We start from the raw sequence: 26,842 nt of genomic DNA, 5'->3' as shown, positions 1-26,842 counted from the left end.
GTCAAATCTGTAGAAACCACACAGTCAACAACCATGTCTAAAACCTTTGCAATATTTTTGGTAAACTGCAATTTTGCCAACTGCTACATTACCACAATGTGTGAACAAAGACTACGTGAGATCAGGGGCACGAACATTTTCCTGCTGACAAAGCAAATTACATTTTTCAGTGACCAGAAAAAAAAAAAGTCTGACACTACTTGACGTATGCAGCATTGTTTGCAAATCTCATGAAAACTGGTCATGGGAAAAGGCTGCCCATAAGCAAGTAGAGTGACAGTCCTCTGCCTATATGGTACACAATTTACACTTCCATGTGTAATATATATTGAGTACTCACCATTTCAGCCTTGACCTTCTTCAATCCTCGAGTATCCAGTTCGGGATCCTCATTTTCTGATTTTATAACATTCAACGCATTCCCACTGTCCGATGCTATTCCCCCACCCATCTGTTCTACTGCAGTTCCCAGAGGTTCCTGAACAGAGTTTCCACGACCCCCGACTCCAGGGGGCGGCTGTAGAACGCCAATGGGCTCTTTGTCCCCACTTGCCCCAGGCCCCTCACCCTTGTCCTTTTTGGCCTTTCCACTTTCTTTTTTAGAACTAGATGAGCTGCGGGCTGCCTTACTCGATTTCTCTCCTGCCTTGGAAGAAGTTGCTGCGGAAGAGGGGACTCCTGAATTACCCCCATTATCTGCAGAACGTCCTGATACTTCTTTTTTATTTGCTTCTCCAGATGGGAAAAGTCCAGTGGAGGTCTGACTACTCCTACCTCCATCCTTGCTACTTTTACTCCTCTTTGATTTGGATTTTGACTCTTTAGTTTGACCACTAGGTACTGGCGTCACAAACTTAATGTTATCGGGGAGCGTGGCCACAGCGTTGGGGGCTGGAAGGCCCACCTCTTTAGATCCTGACATTTCAAGCTTCTGCTGGTCCTTCTCTAGATCTGCATCCAAGTCAATAATCAGATTGCCCACTCCGATGTCCCATTCATCACCACTATCGTAGGTCTCCACAGGATTTGTGTCCAGACCTTTCCCTCCTGGTGCGCCACTGCTCAAGGACATCTTAAGTGTGCGCACCCTCCTGAGGCCTTAAGTTTTTCCAGGTTGGGGATGCTGTGCCAGCCTCTCTACTCTCCAGCGTGGAACAGGGGTTTTAGCCAAGGGACAGGTGTACCAGAGTTTGAGGTTACAGAATTACACTGGATCTTTGAAGAGATGGCATTGTAACTGCAAATCAAAGAAATAAAGACGTGTCATTAAAAGGCATTCATATCCGTATACTATGCAGAAAATGTATTCAGAAGGCACAGCATGAAGTCAATAAGCATACAAGCACAAAAGAACATTTGTATATAAACATTAACATTATATATATATATATATATATATACATACATACATACACATATACATACATACACACACACAAAAAAAACTGCTGGCTTTTCCAGTTGTTGGGGGTAGCTAATTGTTTTGTTAAAGGGACATTCCCATTTTATAAAGCGATTGTGTAGTGTTGCTAGAACAATAATAATATTATTCATATATTGCAAACATATTCTGCAGCACTTTACAGTTAACCAAGGGCACATAAAAACAATAAAGACAATACTGAGTGACACATAATTATTCAGTTACAGGAAGAATGAGGGTCCTGCTCCCAACCTTACAATCTATAAGGATATAGGGGGTTGCAATAGATAGAAAGTCAGTTATGGTTCAGCCACCATTATAATAGGCTAAGGCTACTTTCGCACTAGCGTCGGTAATGAAGTAATGTGATAGGCTTGTCTAAACAGATTTTTTTTAAAGCACGCTTAAAAATGTAGGAGCTAGGTATTAATCGGGTCATCTGGGGTAGTGCATTCCAGAAAACAGGCCCAGAACGAGAGAAGTCTTGGACACTGAAGTAAGAGGTTTAGATTAAGAAGGAGGCTAGTCTTAGATCAGTTGCAGAACAGAGGGCATGGTAGGGTGATAGAGATAAGAGAGAAGATGTAGGGTGGCGAGAAACTGTGGAGGGTGATAAGTTTATATTCTACTGAGTAGTGGATAGGTAACGAGTGCAATGGCTGGAACAAGGTGGAGATATCTGTGTAGTGGCTGGACAGTAATACAATCCTCATTCGGGACAAATTGGAGAACGTTTGGTAAGAGGGAGACTGATCAATAGAGAGTTGCAATAGTCCAGACAAGAATGAGTAAGTGCAACATTTAAGTTTTTGCTGATTCAAAGGTGTGAAAATGTCAGATTCCAAAAATGTTTTTAAGATGTAGGCAACATGCACAAGTGAGAGATTGGAAATAGGGAATAAAGGAAAGTTCCGTGTTAATTATGACCTCAAGACAGAGAGTGTGCTGCTTGGGAGCTATGGTTGAATCACCCAAGGCAATAGCAATATCTGGCATAGTTTGGGTAGTGGAGGGAGGAAACTTGAGTAGTTCAGTTATGGAGAAATTCCGTTTCAGATAGAGAGAGGACATGACTTTAGAGACAGCAGATAGACAATCCCTGGTGTTTTATTAAGGTGGGAGTGATGTCAGGAGAAGAGGTGTATATTTGGGTGCCATCAGGATAGGCCATGAAGGTTGGTGATCTATTGGGGCTAAAACTCTGCATCTGCCACTGATCTTGAGAATAAATGGTGAGGTTTCAGTGCTACCGTAGTTTAGCCCTGCCTCTACCCCACCCTTCACTGTGACTCTAGTCACCCTATGTGCAAGGGACTGCATCACAGCCAAGTGAATGGGACTGTTCCTCAGATCCCAGCAAAGTCAAGTGGCTCTGTGACCAGAATTCACAATACAAGCTGCAAACATTATTAAATAGATCTGTTAGGGTATGTGTCCACGTTCAGGATTGCATCAGGATTTGGTCAGGATTTTTCATCAGTATTTGTAAGCCAAAACCAGGAGTGGAAAAATTAGAGGAAAAGTAGAATAGAAACATATGCTCCACTTCTGTATTTATCACCCACTCCTGGTTTTGGCTTACAAATACTGATGGAAAATCCTGACCAAATCCTGATGCAATCCTGAACGTGGACACATACCCTTAGACCTGGTGTATTTATTTTAAAAATAAGTGAACTTGGCGTGGTGACGTAGAAGTGGCGGCTGCGCATCACATGACTTCGCTTTGTCCTAGGGCAGATTGATGTGTGCCTGCACAGGTCTCTGATTCAACTGCGCAGGTGCAAGACTTTGAGCACTCTGTGGATCAAGATGTGGTGTTTGAAGAGACTGGGGTGTCGCCGAGTGCAATCTGGATTCGCCCACTGGACCGGACCGCGCGATTCACCTGCAGAGCATGACAAAAGGGGTTGTCTACACTCCACTTACATAAAAGGTGATGGGCGTGGTTTATACAGTATAAAGCTGGTAACAGGTTCCCATTTACTCAATCTCTGCCCAACTAGACCCATTAACAGCTCCTCAGTGTACCTCCTCCCTGCTGAGATCTCACACTGCTCAGTACAACCTGCAGATCTCGAGGTGGGCGGGCAGAGACTGAACACAATTGGGCTCATAAGCCATTTCTTTCTGCAGCTGGACTCATAAAATGGCCATTTCAGTATTAGCATTAAAGAGCCATTTTGACATGGATTTATAAAGTAAAAATAACAGTCTCATTAGAGCTAAGACATCCACTTAAAAATTTCTATAGTTTCAATTGTGAAATTGATAGAGGCGCTTTAAGCATAATAGAAAAATTGTAAATAAAACAGTCATACTAGATGCCCATTATTTTAAGGTTAGGGCTTCACATCAACATTTGGTTGCAATAAATCTGCAAGACTGGATGCATTTCTTTTAAGTGTGTATGGCTTTTACCATTAAAAAGAAAACATTGAGTTTGCTAGTCCAATAGGCATAGTGGATACCTAGGCTCATCCACAGAGCTCTCATCTTTCTAAGGTTCACAAAAGTACCGTATTTAGCTGTCACATTAGCAGATTAGAAATGTTACACTGGCAAATATATTGTACACAGAACAGCTGGCTTTCATTCACACGGGTACATTACAGTTCTCTATAGAATGGCAAAAAAGAAATATATCTGAGAAAGATTTTCTTTCATTCCTAGGAAGATTGAATACAGATTTGTCCCAAAAGAGGAGGTGGATGTGCTGCAATTTTACAGCACGTCCTTCGCCAGAGCGTGTTCAAGACAGAAGGACACGTCTATATGCCCTTGAAGAAAACAACTTTATCAGCGTTCCACCATTGTTTCTAATGGCCGATGTGGTACAATAATCGCTGATCAGTACAGCCAAAGTTTATATCGGGACTAACTTGGCCCTGCTGTCACTCATTCCAACAGCACGCGGGTATCGTGATCACAGCGGCATGCGCTGGGATGCCAACCATGCCACTATGGGTACGATACCAGTGCACTGCAGGAATAACTGACAGCGGCACGGGAAACCGCACGCTGCTATTCGGAATTGATTTTAGACTTAGTGATTATACAGAAAATATTAAGAGTTTGATAAAGTGCCCTTAATACCTGTGAGGGGTAAATCCTGCTATGAGGTTCCCTTTAATGGGATCTGTTAGAAGCCCTGAAGATTCAATCACACATGTCCGTGCTTACACATGGTACAGGTGTCATCAGTGCGTCCGATTTTATCATTAGTGTGCGGTTTGTTTTTGCCATCAGTTTTTTTAATGATAAAGAAATAACAGAATTGCAAAGCATCTCCTATACTTTGCAATGTTAAACACACTGATGCTGTCTGTGTGCTGAATGTGTTTTTCACGGACCCATAGATTTGCATGGAACCTTTAAATATAAAGATATACCTTATTGCATAATGAATGTGGATAGCGCCACTGTCTGTGGTCAGAGAAAAAGACTCACATAAGTCTAAACCACTCCAAAATCGCAATACTGGAGAATCACTTGGAATTCAAGGTTAAAGAATATATATTTTATTCATTACAAAAAAATCATGATTGAATGGAAAATTGGTATGTACAAAGTGAAAAAAAGACAAAAATTGCATGCATATAGACAAATGTCACGTTATATCCACTGGGCATAAGGGGAGTCTCCAACAATGGTGACACAATGGTCAAAGAATTATCCACTGTTTAGATACGAGCCGCTGAGTGAAATGATTGGCTGCAGTGCCGCTAATGTGACATCAGTGCTGCAGGCAATAAACACCTACACAATACAAAGTACAATGTGAACTGCAGCCAAGGGTAAAAGGTTTCCCGCAATCAGAAAACCCCATTATGTTCTCATTGTCAGGGCGTCAAACGTCACACCTTATTACATCTGAACATACCACCATAGGACAACTATGCCCTATAAGCTTAATTCAGGCTTGTTCACATGTCTGGGAATCACATGCAGGTTCTAGCCAGGATTTTCACTGATAAAGTCTATAGGGCTGTTCACATGTCCATGTATTTTTGCGCGCTGTGTATCCGCAAGAAAAAACAAAACACAGAGACATGGAAGTTTTTCATCAGAGTCACTGTGTGATTCATAATGGAATGCAGAAGAGATGATCTGCAATTTATTTTTCATTCATGAAAATCAGTAATCAAACTCTGATAGTAAAAACCAACACACTGACCAAACACTGATGAAAATCTGATCAAAAACACTGATGAAACTAGAACAAAAACCACAAACGACTGAATGTGGCCTTCGTGCACTACCTAACCAATATACCACGAAGAGAGTAAAGTTTCTAAAAATATACTTTATTAGCTAATCACTGAAAATTATAGCTTTTAAATAATTAAAAATCAAATATGACTAAGACGGTAAAAATCCATCATAATTATTGCATAAGAAATGCTTGATAAAAGTGCCTCAGCAGGGGCTCTCAGCTAGACAGAAGGTACAGCAAACACTGGACTCCATAAAGGTGCACGACTCAGACATGTCAGATGATAAAGTAATGTAGTGTATTAACAGTATAGATGGCGCACAGCAAAAAGACATTTAATAGCTGACACTAACTATATATGTGGTGTTTCCAAGTAACAACACGTTTCGCCCTGCTTCATCATGGGGCGCATGGTATAAGGAAGGAAGAGCACCAGATATATAAAATAATGACACAGTAGGAATAAAAAAGAGGGAGATATCTCGTTTAGCTATTAGAAGCAAACAATAGCAACTGCCAGGTAACACTTAATATTGAGTCATGGCATCTGAAAAACCAATAGTGTGTATACTGAATTGCAACTATGGAAACCACTCATGGTATTGGATGCTGCACTCGCACCGCCGAAAAGCCGAGGCGTTACAAACAGAACGAAAAGGCACGAGTACCGAAGAAATGCAAAAGTATACGAAAAAATTATAATCGGTCAGAGAAGCTTAAATAGAATCTTTCAGAAACTTTTAACCACCGCACCCAAATCATTAAAGATAAGCCAGGCGATCCCACCCAGCACTGCTCCAGCAGCTATTGAAGGTGTGTCTGGAAGTGCATTGTGGCGTGGCGATGCACTTCTCGCTTCTCAGCCTCACACTGTATTTCCTACCTAGCAGCATCATCTCCTGAGGTAAGCAGACATGCTGCAATCTAAAGAGGCGCCGCATGTCCGGAAACGTGTTCGCACACATAGTGGAGACGGGATTTCATAAAATTCCATCCACTATGCTGTAACATCTGGATGCTGCGGGTTGAACACTGCGGCTGTACGCAGCATCCAATCCGCAGCTAATCCGGGTGTAATCCGGCTCATGGAAACATACCCTTAGGCTGATTACAGGCAACTCCATTGCGAGGGGGAAGTTTACAATATATAGTGATACTAAATGTCTTTTGACTAGTGAAAAAGGTGAGCACTACGGGTGGACCAGTCCTTTCCCATCTGCCCATAAAATGCCCACTGAGGGGTGACCGACAATGTGCCTCACTCTCTCCTCCCAGGAGTCTGTATAGAGTCTGCTTGTGAATACCGTGATGTCGGACATGTGCAGTGTGACCTCAAGCCTCCAGCATGTAGGTAGTTGGGGCATTCGCCAGCAGTCGCAGGATAATCAATTCTGGGAGGAGAGAGTGGGAACGCTGACATGTGTCAGTCAAGGTGCTGTCGGCAGACAGGACTGGACTGGTGCCCCCATAGTGAAGGACTTTTCTACTACTCAATGTCCTGTGGAAGTGCCGCAACAGAAATGTGAAAAGTTGACTTTCACTATATATGGCAAACTTCCCCACAGAATGGGGTTGCCTATAATCAGACTTATGTTCCCTCTACACGGACCTACTGGTGGTATGATACAACCGCGGATCAGTAAACTTTCACCAACCGCCATGCCATGGTTCTCAGCAGTGCGAGCCCTGCATACACGGGACAATGCACCACCAGTATTTGTGCTACACAAAAGATCATTTCACCAGATATGAAGGAGCATTTTGCTAAATAATCCTTTTAAAGAGACATCACACGGCAAGATGTTCATGAACGAGTGTTGTTAAAAATGCTTGTCCGCGATCATCTTGCAATGTAATGTCCCTTTAAAAGACAAATGCAGTCATGTAATCTATATATATAATTGTCTAAGGGTTTTTCTGTCTGTCTGTCCTGGAAATCCCGCGTCTCTGATTGGTCGAGGCCGCCTGGGCCTCGACCAATCAGCGACGGGCACAGTATCGACGTAGATGTCATAATGGTTGCCATGGCGACGATGATGTCATAAAGGTTGCCTTGACCAATCAGCGACGGGCACAGTCTGCCGCAAATTCTGGAATCATCATTGTCCATATACTACGGGGACATGCATATTCTAGAATACCCGATGCGTTAGAATCGGGCCACAATCTAGTCTATATATAATTGTCTAAGGGTCACTTCCGTCTTTCTGTCTATCCTTCTGTCTGTCTGGCACGGATATTCATTGGTCGCGGCCTCTGTCTGTCATGGAATCCAAGTCGCTGATTGGTCTCGCCAGCTGCCTGTCATGGCTGCCGCGACCAATCAGCGACGGCCACAGTCCGATTAGTCCCTCCCTACTCCCCTGCAGTCAGTGCCCGGCGCCCGCTCCATACTTCCCGCAGTCACCGCTCTCACAGGGTTAATGCCGGCGGTAACGGACCGCGTTATGCCACGGGTAACTCACTCCGATACCGCCGCTATTAACCCTGTGTGACCAAGTTTTTACTATTGAGGCTGCCTATGCAGCCTCAATAGTAAAAACATCTAATGTTAAAAATAATAAAAAATCATTATATACTCACCTTCCGCCGCCTTTCCCGCTCCTTGCGACGCTCCGGTGACCGGTCCATGCAAGCGGCAGGTTCCGGTGCTAAGGATGGTATGCGACAAGGACCTGCCATGACGTCACGGTCATGTGACCGCGACGTCATCACAGGTCCTGCGCGAGAAAGACCTGCCGTGACGTCACGGTCATGTGACCGCGACGTCATCACACCCTGGGACCGGAAGCTGCCGCCTGCACCGAACACAGGCGACAGAACTACAAGAGTACCCTCGGAAGGTGAGTATATTTTTATTTTTTAACCTGTGACATACGTGGCTGGGCAATATACTACGTAGCTGGGCAATATACTACGTGGCTCTGTGCTATATACTACATCGCTGTGCAATATACTACGTGGCTCTGTGCTGTATACTACGTAACTGGGCAATATACTACGTCACTGGGCAATATACTACGTGGCTGGGCAATATACTACGTCACTGGGCAATATACTACGTCACTGGGCAATATACTACGTGGCTGGGCAATATACTACGTGGCTGGGCAATATACTACGTGGCTGGGCAATATACTACGTGGCTGGGCAATATACTACGTCACTGGGCAATATACTACGTCGCTGGGCAATATACTACGTGGCTGGGCAATATACTACGTGGCTCTGTGCTGTATACTACGTCGCTGTGCAATATACTACGTGGCTCTGTGCTGTATACTACGTCACTGGGCAATATACTACGTGGCTGGGCAATATACTACGTGGCTGGGCAATATACTACGTGGCTGGGCAATATACTACGTGGCTGGGCAATATACTACGTGGCTGGGCAATATACTACGTGGACATGCATATTCTAGAATACCCGATGCGTTAGAATCGGGCCACCATCTGGTTAGTTTATAAGTGTTGATCCAACTTTCAGGTTAATTTTAACAGTAATGTACGTGCCCACGCTCAGGAATTTCTGCGGGTTTGACGATGCATATTTATGCGGACAGACATTACAGCATAATGGATGGGATTTCTAGAAATCTCCTGTCCACTATGCATGTATGTGCTCCTGCAGATCACCCGTGGAAACTAACACGCAGAGCGTCTTTCAGAACCGCAGCATGTCAATTTCTAATTTGGAGACTCCGCAACAGAAATGTCATCCATAGAATGTATTGAATGCTGTAAATGCACACGGTTCAGTGATCACATGCGGATTCACCTGTGTTCAAACAGAATGCAGCAAAAATACACTGCGTCCAAAGCACTGCTACTTCCAGATGGTGGGAACATAGCCTAGGAGAAAGAAGGAGAATAGGAGACAGACACTACAGTGTTCCCTCATTAGGACTAGGAAGAACGAGGCTCGTCTATATACCCAACAGCAGGATGGATCAGCACCCCAGACCAAAGGGAGAGCTATTACATTCTTCTGTGTGTGTCCACAGCTCCTATAAGGCAAACGTCATGCGCTACATGAATTGCGCCACTAAAAGTTGATGCCACAAGTACGGGAATCGGGAATGGAAGTGGCACCAGAAGATCGTTACTACATCTTTTACTGATATCATATATTAATAGAGTATGTTAGGGTATGTGCACACGTCCGGATTTCTTGCAGAAATTTCCTGAAGAAAACCGGAAATTTTCTGCAAGAAATCCGCATTTTTTGGGGGGGGGTTTTTTCGCGTTTTTTTAGCATTCTGCAAGCGTAATTAGCTTGCAGAATGCTAAAGTTTTCCAAGCGATCTGTAGCATCGCTTGGAAAACTGACTGACAGGTTGGTCACACTTGTCAAACATAGTGTTTGACAAGTGTGACCATCTTTTTACTATAGATGCAGCTTATGCAGCATCTATAGTAAAAGATAGAATGTTTAAAAATAATAATAATAATAAAAAAAAAAATGGTTATACTCGCCTGCAGGCGTCCGTTCCTATAAATGCCGGTGTGGTTCAGGACCTTCCATGACGTCGCAGTCACGTGAGCGGTCTCGACCAATCACAAGACCGTGACGTCATCGCAGGTCCTTCACCGCACACCAGCTATAGAAACCGAAGCAGCAGCATGCAGCTGAGAGGCGGGAAGACATCGAAGGTGAGTATATGACTATTTTTTATTTTAATTCTTTTATTTTTGACCAATTATATGGTGCCCAGTCCGTGGAGGAGAGTCTCCTCTCCTCCTCCCTGGGTACCAACCGCATATAATCTGCTTACTTCCCGCATGGTGTGCACAGCCCCGTGCGGGATGTAAGCAGATCAATGCAATCCTAGGTGTGCGGAATCCCCTGCAATTCCGCATTTTAATGAACATGTTGCTTTTTTTTCCGCGATGCGATTTTTTTGCGGAAAAAAAGGCTACATTTGCACAAAAAATGCGGAATACACTGAAAATAATGGGAGGCATATGTTAGCGTTTTTTTCGCGTTTTTATAGCGAAAAAAACGCGAAAAATACTGAACGTGTGCACATGGCCTTAGAGTGCCTGTCTGAAACGATGAAATAAAGGACTGAATTGCCGCATTTCTTCATACTTGTAATATGGACACATATTAATATATATTAAATAAAACATGATAATGTTATCACATTGTTCACTCTCTACTTTGTGTCACTTCCTCTTAGCACCAGCACTCGAGATGTTAATTTCAGAGCCGCTTTACACCCAGATGGTTAGCGCTGGTGAAAAACGACACTGAATCTGTGACCCAGAGGCCTTCATCATACTTCCGGAAGGGTGAGGAGGAGGTCACGCCAATAAAAAGACCAGGCAGACGGAGCTTGGCCCTACTTGGGCAAATGTGACCTGAGCGGCAGTGTCAGTCATTTGGCAACACTTCCTGTGGTTAAGATTCTGGGAAAAGAGCAAGTAGTGCAATGTCTACATTGGATCTGTGTGACCTGACAAGTCATCCTAGTGTCCGCGGCATCAGAACGCATCCCCTTCTGAAGGCCTGTATCTTTATCAGGCAGGAAAGTGCCACAAATGACCAAGACCAGGCCGGCAGCCACTGCGTTATTGCACTCGCTCTCACTCAATAATTAGTATCTTTCCCAGTTGTCTTTAAATGTGACATTGTGCAAAATATCTGAGGACACAACATGGGGATGAACATAGCAGGGGGCAGATATACCAGTAGTGCAACCTGTGCAGCCGCCCAAGAGGTAACTGGGCCCATTTATACCTCCAAACCAAGTGGGATTGTGCATTACTGGACTGCACAGGCCCATATACCCTCTTCAGCCTGTGTCCGATCCATTTCTTCACTACGGCAAAAGAAAGATATGGGCGACACCACTTCCTTACTGCCAGTCATCCTGCCAAGGTTGATTTGCAAACGCTTGCTCCATTCTAACCATGTTTATTGGCTACATGAGAAATAAAAAAACATGTAGCCAAAAAACAAAGGGCCAAACACATAAAAATAATGTTAATTGTTTTAATTATAATCAACTAAATGGTGGCCCGATTCTAACGCATCGTGTATTCTAGAATATGCATGCGTAGTGTATAGCGCAGCCCACGCAGTACATTGCGCAGACCACGTTGTATATTGCGCAGACCACGTACACTGTGTTCCAAATTATTATGCAAATAATATTTCCTCATATTTTCTCTAAATTACCTATCTGAATTGCAGTCATTGTTATTTTCCAGTCATCTACTATTCTAGTATAATTGCAATGTTTTGGAACAAACTGCCTATGAAAACAGTATATTTAAAAAAAAAAAATAAACACTCAAATGCATGTTCCAAATTATTATGCACAGCAGAGTTTTCAACCTTTTTTTATTTTGAACAAAAAAATGATCAATTGTGAAGTTATAAGCATTATCAGCTTATTACAAAATGAAATCAAACAGTTTTCAAGTGAAAACTTTATTCTAGGTGATGTTACATTTGCACATAGGACCCCTTGTTCGAAAGAAGCTTCTGAACTCTCTCGTCCATGGAATTTGTCAGTTTTTGGATGGTTTCTGCTTCAATTGTTTTGCATGTGGACAGAATACCCTCCCAGAGCTGTTGCTTAGATGTGAACTGCCTCCCGCCATCATAGACACTCCTTTTGATGATGCTCCAGAGGTTCTCAATGGGGTTGAGGTCAGGGGAAGATGGTGACCACACCATAAGTTTGTCCTCTTTTATGCCCATAGCAGCCAGAGATGCAGATGTGTTTTTTGCAGCATGAGACGGTGCATTATCATGCATGAAAATGATCTTGCTGCGGAAAGCACGGTTCTTCCTCTTGAACCATGGCAGGAACTGTTGTTTTAGAAACTCCACATAGATTATGGAGTTCATCTTTACCCCTTCAGGGATCATAAAGGGGCCAACAATCTCTCTCCCCATGATTCCAGCCCAAAACATTACTCCACCTCCTCCTTGTTGGCGCCTTAGCCGTGTTTTCATGGGGTGTCCATCAACCAGCCATCCTCCACTCCATCCATCTGGACCATCGAGCGTTGCACGGCCCTCATCGGTGAACAAAACCGTTTGGAAGTCAGTCTTCATGTATCGTTTGGCCCACTGGAGCCGTTTCTGCTTGTGTGCAGTGGATAGAGGTGGTCGACAGGATGGCTTACGCACAGCTGCAAACCTCTGAAGGACCCTGCATCTTGTTGTTCTGGGGACGTTGGAGACACCAGCAGCTTCAAAAACTTGTCTGCTGCTATGACAAGGCATTTTTGCAGCTGCTCTTTTAACCTTACGCAATTGCCTGTTGGAAAGAGTCCCCAATTTTTCCTTATCAGCACGCACACGTGTGTGCTGGGAATCAGCTACATACTTCTTGATTGTGCGATGATCACGATGAAGTGTCTTGGCAATGTTGATTGTAGTCATGCCTTGACCTAAATACTCCACAATTTGTTGCTTCTCAGCAGCTGACACATCCTTTTTCTTTCCCATTTTGGCAAAAAATGTAGGCTGCTTAATAATGTGGAACAGCCTTCTTAAGTAGTCTTGCCTATATTTGGACACACCAGCCAAACTAATTTGCACAGGTATCTGCAATTGCTTTCAGTGATATAAAGAGCCCTGACACACATCACCCATCACCATCAATGAGTTTACATGACAAACAAAAAAATTCTAACCTTATCACTCCTAAACTCTTTGTGCATAATAATTTGGAACACAGTGTATACAGCAATGTGGGCATGATATCCCTGTTAAAAAAAAAAAAGAATTAAAATAAAAAATAGTTATATACTCACCTTCCCTAGGCGCCTGGATCCAGGAAGCGGGTACCGACGCTTGGGATCCACCGAAGCTCGCGTGGCTGCCGCCATCTTCCGATCCCAGGATGCATTGCGAAATTACCCAGAAGACTTAGCGGTCTCGCGAGACCTCTAAGTCTTCTGGGTAATTTCGCAATGAATCGCCGGGAACGGAAGATGGCGGCCAGCGCGAGCGGCTCGGCGGACTACGGAGTGTGAGTATAGCAGGTTTTTTTTATTATTTTTAACATTACATTTTTTTTTTTTTTTTACTATTGATGCCGCATAGGCTGCCTCAATAGTAAAAAATTGGGGACACACAGGGTTAATAGCAGCGGTTACGGAGTGCATTACCTGCGGCATAACGCGGTCCGTTACCGCCGGCAATAACCCTGTGTGAGCGGTAACCGGAGGGGAGTATGTGGGCGCCAGGGAGTAAGGAGTGCGGGGAGTAAGGAGCGGCCATTTTCTTCCAGACTGTGCGCGTCGCTGATTGGTCGTGGGCGTTTTGCCACGACCAATCAGCGACTTGGATTCCATGACAGACAGAGGCCGCGTGAATATCCGTGACAGAAACAAAGACAGAAGGACAGAAAGACGGAAGTGACCCTTAGACAATTATATAGAAGAGTTTTACACCCCCCCCCCCCCCCGATCCATGAATTTAGGGCAAGCCATCATTATCCGATCGGGGGGGGGACTCTTGGCATTCGCTACTGATCATGTGAGTGATGTGCTGTCTTCCTTTTCTACATGCTAGTGGCTGTACAAGGTATTGCAGCTTTATCCTCCGGTTTCGGTCAGCTGATCGGCAGGAGTCCGAGCCCTACAATCTGGCATAACAGCTAATTCTAAACCTAGGCCATTAATATTATAGAACCTGAAAAACCTATATTAACGGCAGAAATATACAACCTATTTATACACAAGTTTACTCATCATAGTCCTTTCTTCAGGGCTAAAGTACCCCTAATAATATATACACGTCGCTTCTTAGGGTTTTTTCTCAACCATAGAAAGCAATGAATGCAAAAACGCAGTAAAAATGCAGGTGAGTTTTTGGTGCAAAAACCTTAAAAAGAGTTTGTCCACCACTAGGAAATACTCTTCTTAAACTACATGTCCAATAAAATAATAAAGCCTATACTCTCCTCCCGTGCCGGCGCCGTTCCCGCAGTGTCAGCACTCGCTCTCCCGTGGCTCCTGTGCTGCGGTGTTGTGACACGTGATGCCCGGCGTCCAATCAGTGCTGGCGTCACTGTCTCCGCCTTCAGATAAACTGAACATGAAGAGGAAGTCAGGGTTCAACTGCAGACTGGACCTCCTCTTCATGTTCAATTTGTCCGAAGGAAAGGACAGTGACGCCAGCGCTGATTGGGCACCGGGCACCATGTGTCACAACACCGCAAGACAGCCCCAGGACCACGAGTGCCAACAATGCGGGAACGGCAGCGGCACGGGAGGTGAGTATAAGCTTTATTACTTTATCAGAAAGGCCATCCAGTAGTGGACAATACCTTTAACTAATATTTTAAATGAAGGCACTTTATTGCAAAAATTCCAATGTTACACCATCAGAAACACAGCCTAGCCAAAATGCTTCTACACATTTTAATCACAGAAGTGCTGCAGCAGCACACAAAGCCAAACATGGACCCCACCGTCATCAACAAATGATTACACACCACTTGTACGGTTACGTTTAAAAGAAAGGAGGAAGATGCTTCCATTAGCGCTTCAGATGCAACAAGGTGTCCACAATAGGTGCGGTGCACGGAGAAGCCTCGGGCCGGTGCCCAGGGGAATCATTTAAATTGTAGAAAAGGAAGTCCAACAACCATAGACGAAAAAAAATGTATATCTATAAAAACATTATTTTTAATTACCATATATGCTCTTAAAAAGGGTTAAAAATGTGAAAGTTTTCCTACGCATTTCCAGTGACATACACTAGAAACACCTTATCCAAGTGTTTCACAGTTTAGCCTTTTTTAAGAACGTAGCATTAAAAATAATTTTTTATATATATTTTTGCACGGATTCATCTCAACTAAAAGCCGAAATCCTTAAGATGGTCCTGTTCGATAAATTGTGGTTGCCTTGGCTGGAACTAGGTTAGGGGAAGTTATGGGAAGCAAGGCCTGAAGAGGGTTCACCTATATAAAAGTCAGGGTATACGGATAATGTTTATAATACTACAAGACAAGTTAAGAGAAAAGAGTGAGCTGTCTAAAAAAGGGAAAGGAGGGGGGTCAAGAGTGGAGAAAATGAAAATGTATGTCTTAATGTGAAATGTTTTATTTGAATTTTATACTTAATAAAACAAATGTTTGAGTAAAAAAAAGCCGAGATCCTTAGATCAGGAACAGAACAGACATTTATAGGACATTTCATAACTTTCCCAAATTCTTAGGAAAACATTTACAGCACATCCTGCATTGTACTACTGCACCCAATGTATTCTATATTTTAGGAGTCAGAGTCGGTCCATTGTATACCGACTCCACCGCCCTGCCGGCAAGTACTAATGGTGCCCTGTGCGGACATCCATGGATGAATCTGGCATCAGGAGAATGGGGTCTCTTGACCTGTGTAGCACTTTAGAAAGGCTTATGTGAGACAGGCGGCCTTCCATGCCGGTGACCCTCCTCTGTATGTCATGGGAGATATAAAACGTTAGGCTGCAGGCACAAAACCCTGAAAGACACATGCGTTCATGACTGTTTCCTCAGATTGTATTAACACAATTTTTTTTTTCAGCATGGATCTAAAAGTTTAATTTACTACAAAATATACCTGCTTCATGTTTATATATAAAAAAAATGAATATAATATAGGACTAATTATATTACCAGACATCATTGCAGTGCATTAACACAGCACACCCCACTTCTAAGAGAGGACATATGGCATGGGTTAAAGGTGGACCATCCCTTTAAGTGTATAGAGCACTAGAATAGGAGTGTGTGAATCATTGAGTAAGGTTTCAGCCTAGACATACAACGGTCGGGATGAAGTCACTGTGCTCGGGGAACACGATCCGCCGTTGTGTGCATTAGCTAATGGATGAAGCATTTAACCATACATAATATTGACACCCTAGACAGGGCGAGTACTGTACACGGCATAATGTTATGTTTCGGAGCACAGGCTGACGGCAGGGTCAACAGTGGGCACAATGAAAACACCAGGCACCGAACAAAAGACTATTCTATCCCTTCTACCCAGGCCTGGTGCACACAAAGAAGCCTGGCATGTCTCCGAGCGCGCCGCCGCCGCACTCCCCGTATGTCCTTGAATCACCCACTTCCAGCATCGAAACCACTGGTACATAAATATAGGATGAGAGAGGGCTGTGTACTGAAGCACAGCAGAGGGTGGCGGAAGATGAGGGGGAGGTGTGCCATGGAGGATGAGGGAGAAGGAAAAACAGGGAGAGGAACATGAATGGGAAAAAGGGAAAACACAGAATGGGGGACCCGAAGAAAGGAAACAAGCAGTGCGGGTGAGGGGGCTGGGGCAGCTGCAGCCTCTTTGATAGCGGTATTATTGCTGTAACCCAATCTACTACTGCAGATGCTCCGGATGAAAGAGAGGAGAGCCTAGACAATCGGGAGTGGGGGATGGAGCGGCGATTCCCACGTTTAATCCTGCAGAGGGACAGCTCCACAGCTTAGTCGCCCTCCGCTATCATGACGGAGACATTTGCCCTATGCCCACACTACGACATTGAAGTTACAAGCACAGACCTGACCGTGCGACTAAAGGAGATGACTCACACAACAGCAAAACTTTCATTCTAGTGTTTACTAACAAATCCATCACTGGTACATCCCGACCCCGCAGGCCAGAGCCGGGAGCATTAGTACCGCTAGTCCTAATCCCTCCACCTACGCATTCCGCCTGCCCTCCCTGCACTGGGTACGGGCGCCAGTGCTGGAACCAATGGGAGAATCTGGCATCATCCGCCTACTACAAGTGAGTGGACAGTAATAGATCTACGACAAAGAGCAGCTGTACTGCTACATCTTCACACAAAAGGGAGATCTTACTAAGGCTACTGTCACACTAGCGTCGTACTCGGCCCGTCGCAGTGCTTCGGGCCGACGTTCCCGACGCTAGTGTTGTTTGTGCTGCACAACGGGTGCAGCGGATGCTGATTTTCAGCGCATCCGCTGCCCCATTGTGAGGTGCGGGGAGGAGGGGGCGGAGTTCCGGCCGCGCATGCACGGTCAGAAAAGATATTCTCGACGCAGCAAAAAACGTTGCAAGCAATGTTTTTTTGCTGCCGATGGTCCGCCACAACCGTCGCATGACGGTTGCGACGTGTGTCAATGCGTCGCTAATGTTAGTCAATGGGGAAAAAACGCATCCTGCAGACAACTTTGCAGGATGGGTTTTTTCGCCAAAACGACGCATTGCGACGTATTGCAAAAAACGCTAGTGTGAAAGTAGCCTAAGGCAGGCATCTACGGGAACATACCCAGCTTGGTACAATGTGTGACCGGCAAGTACGGCTCTGGGTACAGTATATAGAAAAGGTCTAGCACCCCTGAACGCTCATTGACCAGAGCTTAGAGGGTTAATATTAGGGCACCGCCAGCGAGATCGGAAAGCAGTGCATGGACCGGTCGGCGGCTCTCCGGACCGGAGTGTGACAGCTTCATGTGTCTCTATGCGGCTGTCAGGCTTGGGTGAGCAGAGCTGCCGGCCAGTCCGCACACTGCGCTCCGATCTCGGTCCCAATCTATATGGCCGAGTGACTGCACACAAGGTGTAAAAACAAGGTTGAGGCTACATGGAGGCAGCAATGCTCAGTCAAGGCCCATGACAAAAACTAGAGCTGTGATTTTGCTTGAAAGAAAAAGCCAAATAACAGGAGTCGCATGTCGCGCGCAACTTGGATTAAAGTCTATGGAAAGTGAGTAAGGTGCAAATTGCAACCAACGACAAAAAAAACTCAACCCACTTAGAAACATTAGTGACTGTGACACCAAAGGAAGTAATAAGATGTGATGGCCCAGTGTGATATTGCGATTTCAGCATCATGTGACATGTTGGCGTGTAGCACTAGCCTATATCACAAAATCAACCCTTAAGGATCATTTAGAGTATGTGATAATCTGTGAATAAGCGTTCTCTGTAAGCATGAAATCAATGTCCCAATGAACGAGCAAAACATTTGTACATCGAACAAATGGGATTATTCAGGTCAGCAATATAATCGTGGTTTTCGGCAGCACGTTGTCCTGTGTAATCACGAGATGTGCTGCTGATAATGATATGCTACGTGCACAGAATGTCCACCTTGTATACAGGCAATGAGTGGTTAACAGCCACAGCCCGTTCATCTATGAGGGCCCTTACATCTGGCCTGGAATTGGGCTTTGTTTGCCTGTGTCTTGGAATCCCACACCCCATATATAGCACACCGCAGAAAGCAGTGGAAAATGGATGTACGGACACTCACTCCATGACAGGGACACATGGTGGAAATTTCCACAGCGAATTTTCCACCTACAAAAAATACATTACGTGTAAAACAAAGACGACCTCATTAACAAAACTACAAAGAACCACAACACATGCCCAGACTAGGATGATTGCTAAAGCTATGTCCAAAAATGTCATTTTGATAAATCCCAACACCATAAGGTGTATAAAAAAATTATGATAAATTAAAAGAAAAAAAATAAATAAGAGTAAACTACATCTCCGCTATCATTGCCAGGCTGCACAGTATAGCACAAAACATGTGATCAGTTTACACAATAATCACAGAAGATTCGCACCCAGTGCCTGTCACAAGGCAGAAGAAAGGTCACGGCTGTCGTTACACCACAATGTAAACACGACGCGGAAACTGCAGGGGAGGACGGGGCGTGCACAGTCAGCCCTGCCACCAATAACTGTGCTATGGATTCCTGCAGATCTCGGCCAGCGAGCGCACACCATACACATGCATGTCTATGGAGCTGGCCCATGTACCAGTGCCGGCCATATGAAGGCAGCCTCGGGGATCAGGTCTGGGAATCCCCCGCCTTCACATGTAACACTGAGGAATAGGGACGACTGGGAGCACAAATAAGGCCCCTTTCACACATCCGGTTTTTGCCATCAGGCTCAATCCGGCGAATTGTGAAAAAAAATGGATCTGGCGAAAGCTGCTGCCGGATCCGTTTTTTCTTCATAGACTTGTATTAGCGCCGGATGGCCTCATGTTTCATCCGTCTTTTGCCGGATCGGCGAAAAGTGTTTGTCCGGAGTCTGGAAAAATGTACAAAGTTAGGTTGTTTGTCTGCGGCGAAAAAACAGACAGCGCTGGCTTTTTGCTAGAATGGAAGCCTATGGGCGACGGATCCCGTTTTTTTAAACTGCGCGTGCTCAGATTTTTTTAGGATCCAATTAGCTGGATCAGCTAGTCAGATCCGTTGAAAAAACGGATCTGTCGCATCAGTTTTTCACAATCTGCGACGGATCCGTTTTTTTTCAACATTTGCCGGATTGTGACTGACGGCACAAATCGGATGTGTGAAAGCAGCCTAATCTGAACTGACCCAACCAATACTGGCCTCTAATCACTGTGATCGGACTCGCGCCCCTGCGGCTGCGCCCGGCTAAATGGACGCATCAGATAACCGTCTCCGGTAATAAAGATCATCACAGGAGAATAGACCTGCTGATATCCACTGCTGGGAAACGTGGAATCTGCTATTCAGGGTCTACTAGAGTACCCCTCTAATAAGCCAACCGCCTGCGTGCCCACATGGCACATCTATCATCACCAGAGCCATCACTGGATCTTACAGGGACAGACCACCACTGGTAACACACTGCAGTCCTTAGGCAGGGAAGGACTGGGTACCTGGCGCTACTCTGCCCCGATGCCATACAGTCATACAGTATAAGACCTGGTGCCATCTTCTTAGAAGTTGCTGGTTTGATCCTCTGGGGGCGATTTTGATGCGAATAGAAGACACCGATCACATCCATCTGCGATCAGCACACGGAGGGGATCCCTGGGCACAGAGCCATGCAGGGCCAGCGCCGGGCACACTGGCACCACCTTCCCCTGGGCACAGAGCCATGCAGGGCCAGCGCCGGGCACACTGGCACCACCTTCCCCTGGGCACAGAGCCATGCAGGGCCAGCGCCGGGCACACTGGCACCACCTCCCCCCGGGCAGAGAACACGATGATGGCTGCAGCGGTCCCAGAAGTCAGGCCGGGCATTATGTAGGTGAGCAGTGTGGCAGGCAGCCGGGTACCAGCAGGTGATAGCAGCGCCCACAGCACGGACCTCTGCCCCAATAGCAGCCCCACTGAGCGCACTCACCCTGCTCCGGCCTCAAGTGTCCTCCATCTTGTCCTATCCCGCACACTTCCCCGGGGACCGGGTCACACGGGGCCCAGGCTCCCCCCCATCCCGTGTCCCTCCCCCCGCACCGTATCCGTACAGCCTGTACTCCAGCTCCAGGCTTCACCGTCCACACAGGCCGCAATCAGATTCGGACCGAGAGGAGGACTGCGCTTCCGGCGCGGCCGGAGACACGCCCACTGATCAGAACAGGACCCGCCCCTTCCCGCAAAACGTCACCTGACCCGCCCAAGGGCGGGCGCCATAGTCTGACGTCACATCCACGGATGTCAGCGCGAGGCCGCAACCTGTCGCGGGTGGAGTAGTGGCGGCGGCGCGGAGTGTGGGGAGCGGGGGCACAGCTCGGTGTGTGTAGTGTCTGTATGTGCAGCTGATGCCACCGATGGGACGACTGATCGGAATCGAACGTTTCCAGGATGGATCTCAGAATGTAGAGCAAGCCTTGTGTGGGCGGTGTTCAGTGCGTGCTGTTGTCCTCTGTTATCAGCCATGTGGCCCATGTTGATCTGGAGTATCTGCAGGGCTGTGTTCAGTGTGAGCTATTGCCCTCTGTTATCAGCCATGTGGCCCATGTTGATCTGGAGTATCTGCAGGGCTGTGTTCAGTGTGAGCTATTGCCCTCTGTTATCAGCCATGTGGCCCATGTTGATCTGGAGTATCTGCAGGGCTGTGTTCAGTGTGAGCTATTGCCCTCTGTTATCAGCCATGTGGCCTATGTTGATCTGGAGTATCTGCAGGGCTGTGTTCAGTGTGAGCTATTGCCCTCTGTTATCAGCCATGTGGCCCATGTTGATCTGGAGTATCTGCAGGGCTGTGTTCAGTGTGAGCTATTGCCCTCTGTTATCAGCCATGTGGCCCATGTTGATCTGGAGTATCTGCAGGGCTGTGTTCAGTGTGAGCTATTGCCCTCTGTTATCAGCCATGTGGCCCATGTTGATCTGGAGTATCTGCAGGGCTGTGTTCAGTGTGAGCTATTGCCCTCTGTTATCAGCCATGTGGCCCATGTTGATCTGGAGTATCTGCAGGGCTGTGTTCAGTGTGAGCTATTGCCCTCTGTTATCAGCCATGTGGCCCATGTTGATCTGGAGTATCTGCAGGGCTGTGTTCAGTGTGAGCTATTGTCCTCTGTTATCAGCCATGTGGCCTATGTTGATCTGGAGTATCTGCAGGGCTGTGTTCAGTGTGAGCTATTGTCCTCTGTTATCAGCCATGTGGCCTATATTGATCTGGAGTATGTGCGGCGCTGTGTGTGTCCGGATCTGCTCTGTACCGCAGCCAGGGATTGGCCAGCACCTTGTCACTAGTGGGGTCTGACCACAGAGACCCCGTTTCTGTAGAGCGACGCTTTCGCCTGCAGTACAGGGAGCGGTTTGCTTGGCGGATGAATCTGGGGCAGAGTGTGGCCTGGGGGTCCTGTTGGATGATCCCTTTAAGGCTGACTTCCTAGAGGCGGCTATGGCCTTGGATAGCAGGTGGTCACACGTTTGTCCCCTAGTGGGGGGGAGTCGGTGACCCTGCGCCCATTAGGCTGCTGTGCTCACATCTGGTGGTGTTTCCTCGGCCATCACGCTGACCCACAGTGTTACTGATCCATAAACACATCAGCCTTACATTCGACGGTGTGACTCCGCTCTGTGACGCTGAGGACGCCCTGTACTCGCCAGTTTAGGGAATCAGGCTCTGCCATTAGCAGAGACCCATGAACAGCACAAGACATACTTACTACTACAGAGTTCCATCCAATTCTAGTGGGAATGTGTCGCCAGGTTTTTGCTACGAATTATAGAGCACCATGGTGGTGCAGGGACAGAGACCCTGATTCCAGCAATGCCTTTTACAGGCTACTTGTGTTTTGAAAATATACTGCTGATAAAACAGTAATATTATCACTGGGGACTAGTAAACCTGCTTCCAGGTATTCCTCCATATTCATGAGCTCTGTATTACCTCAGTCTCACTGTGGATTGTCAGCTTTCTGCCTATGCACAGTGTACACAGAAACCTGCCCATCAGTGGTGTGGGTGGGGTTATACAGAGCTCAGCATTCAGAGAACTGCTAGCCCTGCAGCAGAGAAAACTTACACGAAAACTCCAGCAAGGAACCCCATAAGTGACCCCACTGGGATCTATACCCCCACATCATGCTGCGTAAACCTGGTGATGGATTCCCTGTAACTAGTCCTGAGCAGGATCGCATGCAGCTGTTCTGGTGTGGACCGGGACCACCAACTGGCTGGATAGAGTGGGGGGCATTGTACTGAATGTGGGGGCTGTGGAGCCCATTATACTGTGTGTGGGGGAGCGATCAGCAGCCGGGGGGGGGGGAAGGGTGGAGAGGCCCGAAACCGCGCTCAGCGGACCGGAGGGACCTGATTTCCATACAGTGCGGGGGAACTTGAGGGTTTGGGGGAGTCGGGGGTTATATGAGCGTTATGGACGGCAGTTATATGACAACCGGTGACAGGTTCCCTCCCTCCACACGGCGCAGAAGCCGCCCGTACCATGAGCAGGTCACTTCTTTCAGCCACTTCTTGGCTTTGAATCCTTAAGTGGTTAATGGAAGCTCCATAAGCCAGAGCAGTCCTTACATTGCTGGGTATTCTTTTAGTAGTTTTTAGTACTTTTTCAAGTGTCATCCAGGAGGAATCTGCCTAAAAAAGACCTTGTGTGCTCATTACTTTACGGTATGTTTCCACTGAGGCTTTTTTCTTTAAGAGTTTTTTTGAAGCCAAATCTTCAAAAAGGAGTCTTGGTTCTGTTTCCACTTCAAAAACTCAGCAAAAAGTGTGTAAGGTGTAGAATATCGGGCACAATAACGCATTAGTTTTAAAAGCTGATGAAATAATAACATTTGTATCGTCAATTGGCCGTCCCCAGATTTGATGGTAATGGAATAGCGAGGATTCTGATGTCTTACAGGCAGAAACCTGCATACCCCAATCAGCGGCTGCTTACTGTACCAGCGTTGGCGCGTGCCCCAATAAACATATTTCCGCAGACAAGTCTCTCTTAAGAGGGTTAGTTGTGTCTGCGCCTGAGCAGATGTCTCTACCATATGGCGCCATAGCCTGCCAAGCAGTGCAGGCCGCTCTCGGGTAGTCTGCTAGCCACGGTTATTTGTTCCTTAACGCTATAAATCTGCCTGCATTGTACGAGTACATTACCACGCGCTGCCTCCAGCTGCTGACGGGAACGGCCACCCTGCAGATTGAGAACTCTGTGAGTGACTGCTCGCTCGTGGCAATGACAGTCTTATACTAGAAGAGTATCTTGGGGGAAAACATAGCAGAATGATGCGATATTACCAAATACAGCAAAATGAATTATATAGAGACCTATATACACTGACTTGCAAAAGTGTTTTCCCCCTTCCCCCTTTGGCATTTTTTGTTTTGCTGCCTCACAACCTGGAATTTCACTGTTTTTTTTTTATTTGAAGACTTGCATCAGTCATGTAAAGAACATGCCTACAACTGTGAACACTTGGTTTCTTTTTATTGTGAAGCAAACAAGAAATAGAACAAAATAACTTAAAACTTAAAACCCTCCTAAAGTCAGTACTTTGTAGAGACTCTTTTTGCTGCAATTACTACTGCAAGTCGCTTTGGTAAGTTTCTATGAGCTTTCCACATCTGCTCACTGGGATTTTTGTCCATTCCTCCAAGCACAACTGCTCCAGCTCTTTCACGTTAATAATAACACTATGGGGTTAGTAATGGGGCCGTCGTATAGACGTCTTGCACTTGCTAACCTCTGGGCTTGATGTCACCTGACAATACAAAGGTTACATCAACCCCCCAACCATTACCCCACTTGCCACCGCAATTTGCTGAGTTTTTATGGACTTCCTATGGTGTTTCCCATGCTGTCATCGGTGTGACAGCGTGGGAAACACTGGCACGGTGGTTCTGAAAGACTAATGTTACCACCGATAACCGTTACCACAGTCATCGCTAAGGGATCACGCTGGCAGATGTCAGCGTGACCCCGCAGATGTGACTGTGACCCGCGATAAAAAGCTTACCACAGGTCAGCAGGTGTCGGTTGCTCAGACTACTTGTCCCATCAGGCTATGGCTGCTGTCCCTGATAAGTGGTAGCAGGAGCCGCTGATGGGAGAAGTAGTCTCCTGTCAGCCTGCACCTGTGCTCAAACTAAAAAAAAATGTAAAATAAATACATATTCAAATAAAAAACACATTATACTTGCCTAACACCAAATCCCCAATGCCCTTGTCTCCTATAAAAAAAAAAATCAAAAATAATAAACCATATACTGGTTGCCCTGCCTTTCGAACTTACAGCGCAGGCGTTGGGGACGCTAATGAAGGAATGAGGAGGCGGCGCGCAGAGACCCTGAGTGACGGCTGTGGTGCGTCTGTGTTTGGGGGGAAAAACCTGCCCCCCCGGATGATCTCAATGTATGAGGGACAAATTTGATAAACAATTCTTTCAGCACTGGCAGGAACAAGAACTAAAATAGCCACCTTGTCAAAATGCAGCATTTGTGCTGCTCAAGGTGGCTCTTTTAGTTACAAACGCCTGGGGGGTGACAGGTTCCCTTTAAGGCATTTCCACCCATAGGGGATGCCTGAGCAATGTATTTTCTTAGTGTCTTGCTGCCGAGTTGCCAGGTCCTGTCTTGCGGTATCTCTTGTTTCTGCCACCTAGGGGGCTTCGTACCCTGGTCTGAATCCTTGTTTCTGTGCCTTTTCCCGTACCTGACCCTGTCTGAACTAAGTCCTATACCTGTGCCCGTTTGTATCCCTGTCTGTAACCTTTCCTATCCCGCTGTGTGTTTTTTGTGTTCACTCCTTCTGCTCTTTGCGCCGCAGCCTGCGGCTCTGCTCTCTGCGCTGCAGCTCTGATCCCCTCTAGTTTGAACTGGTTCTTGTTTCCTACTTGTTCCTGCCTATGTTCCTGTCCTACCTGAACCAGCTCCAGTCCCGCTAGTTGTTCCCGCCTGCCTGCCAAGAGTGCCAGCCGTGCTCGCCCGTACTTTTCTGCACTTGTTATTAGTATTCAGTCCCTAAGTGGAATCAGCTGCCACAGCCAGACTGCCCTGGAGTGGTACCTGGCAGCTACCTGATGCACAAGCCTGACCTCACCATCAGAGGCTCCAGTGAACACCAAGGTAGCTGCTTAGTCATGCCCTTTCCAGGGTAGTCTGGTTTGTGGCACAGTGGGGCCACAATCCCACGCTCGCACCATCCAGTCTGGGCACGAGCATTAGTTTGCTCAGGCCATGGTCCCTGCTGAGTCCCATGGTCCTTCGCTCTCAGAGCAAGATGAACATTTTCCCTGCCAGGATGAGCAACTGGATATTTTTTTTACCAGATCAGAAACCCGGACCTTCAGTGCACCACCCACAATCATAGTCCCTTCTTATGTAGTTACTCAACTGTCATCTGTCCCGGTGGATCCTCCTGAGTTCGATGGGGATCCAAAGCAGTGGCGTATATTTTTGGAACTGTGCTTGCGATACTTCCAAGGGTATGCTCCCTATTTTGCCACTGATCGGATAAAGGTGGGATTTCTAATGTCCTACCTAGCTGGAGATGCCTTTGAATGGCTCCACCCCCTCTGGGAAGAAGGGGATCCCATCATCTCATCCGTAAATCCTAGGATGGGCCTAGTCCAGCTTCTTTCATATAAAAATAGATGTAAGAATGAACCCACATGAAAGAGAGAGATATGAAAAATATATAAATCTTTGTTAGATAAATCACAGAAAATAATTAGTTAATTAAAATATTCCAAAGTTAGCCATGAGATGGCGCTACAGCAAAATAGCCAGCAGAGTTGCATAAACCTGAGGTAAAACCAAAAAGATGAATATAAATAAATAAAACAAGTGCACATGTGCAAACCTATAATCTCATAGTATTAGTGAAACCCTTACAAATCTTAGAAGTGTGGGAATAAAACCAATCATAAGTCATAAGAGACTGTGCAAAAAAAGCAATGTGATATGGCTTATACCTTTTAGCGTGCTGGCGCCATTTTTTTGTCCAATATCTTAATTTTTAACTTTTAATTTTATTGA

The 26,842-nt window shown here is 46.1% G+C and overlaps 1 protein-coding gene across 3 annotated transcripts in view; it reads right to left on the bottom strand.

Annotated features, from left to right (window-relative positions):
• ZNF609 (zinc finger protein 609) overlaps window positions 1-20,976 on the bottom strand; it is a 126,372-nt gene extending 105,396 nt beyond the window's left edge. The window contains exons 1-2 of one of the 3 annotated variants that reach the window (XM_077264020.1): window positions 20,757-20,976; window positions 341-1,237 (exon numbers count right to left, since the gene is read on the bottom strand). In XM_077264020.1, coding sequence (XP_077120135.1) covers window positions 341-1,072 — 732 coding nt within the window. In that variant the 5' untranslated portion in view covers window positions 1,073-1,237; window positions 20,757-20,976. The remainder of the gene's footprint in view (window positions 1-340; window positions 1,238-20,756) is intronic. The other 2 variants (XM_077264019.1, XM_077264021.1) reach the window with 2 other exon arrangements.
• Window positions 20,977-26,842: the final 5,866 nt, after the last annotated feature.

Source organism: Ranitomeya variabilis, chromosome 5 (genome assembly GCF_051348905.1).
Source record: "Ranitomeya variabilis isolate aRanVar5 chromosome 5, aRanVar5.hap1, whole genome shotgun sequence".
Lineage (NCBI taxonomy): Eukaryota > Metazoa > Chordata > Amphibia > Anura > Dendrobatidae > Ranitomeya > Ranitomeya variabilis.
The sequence above is the reverse complement of the archived record's forward strand: the minus strand, read 5'-3'. Positions and strand labels throughout refer to the sequence as shown.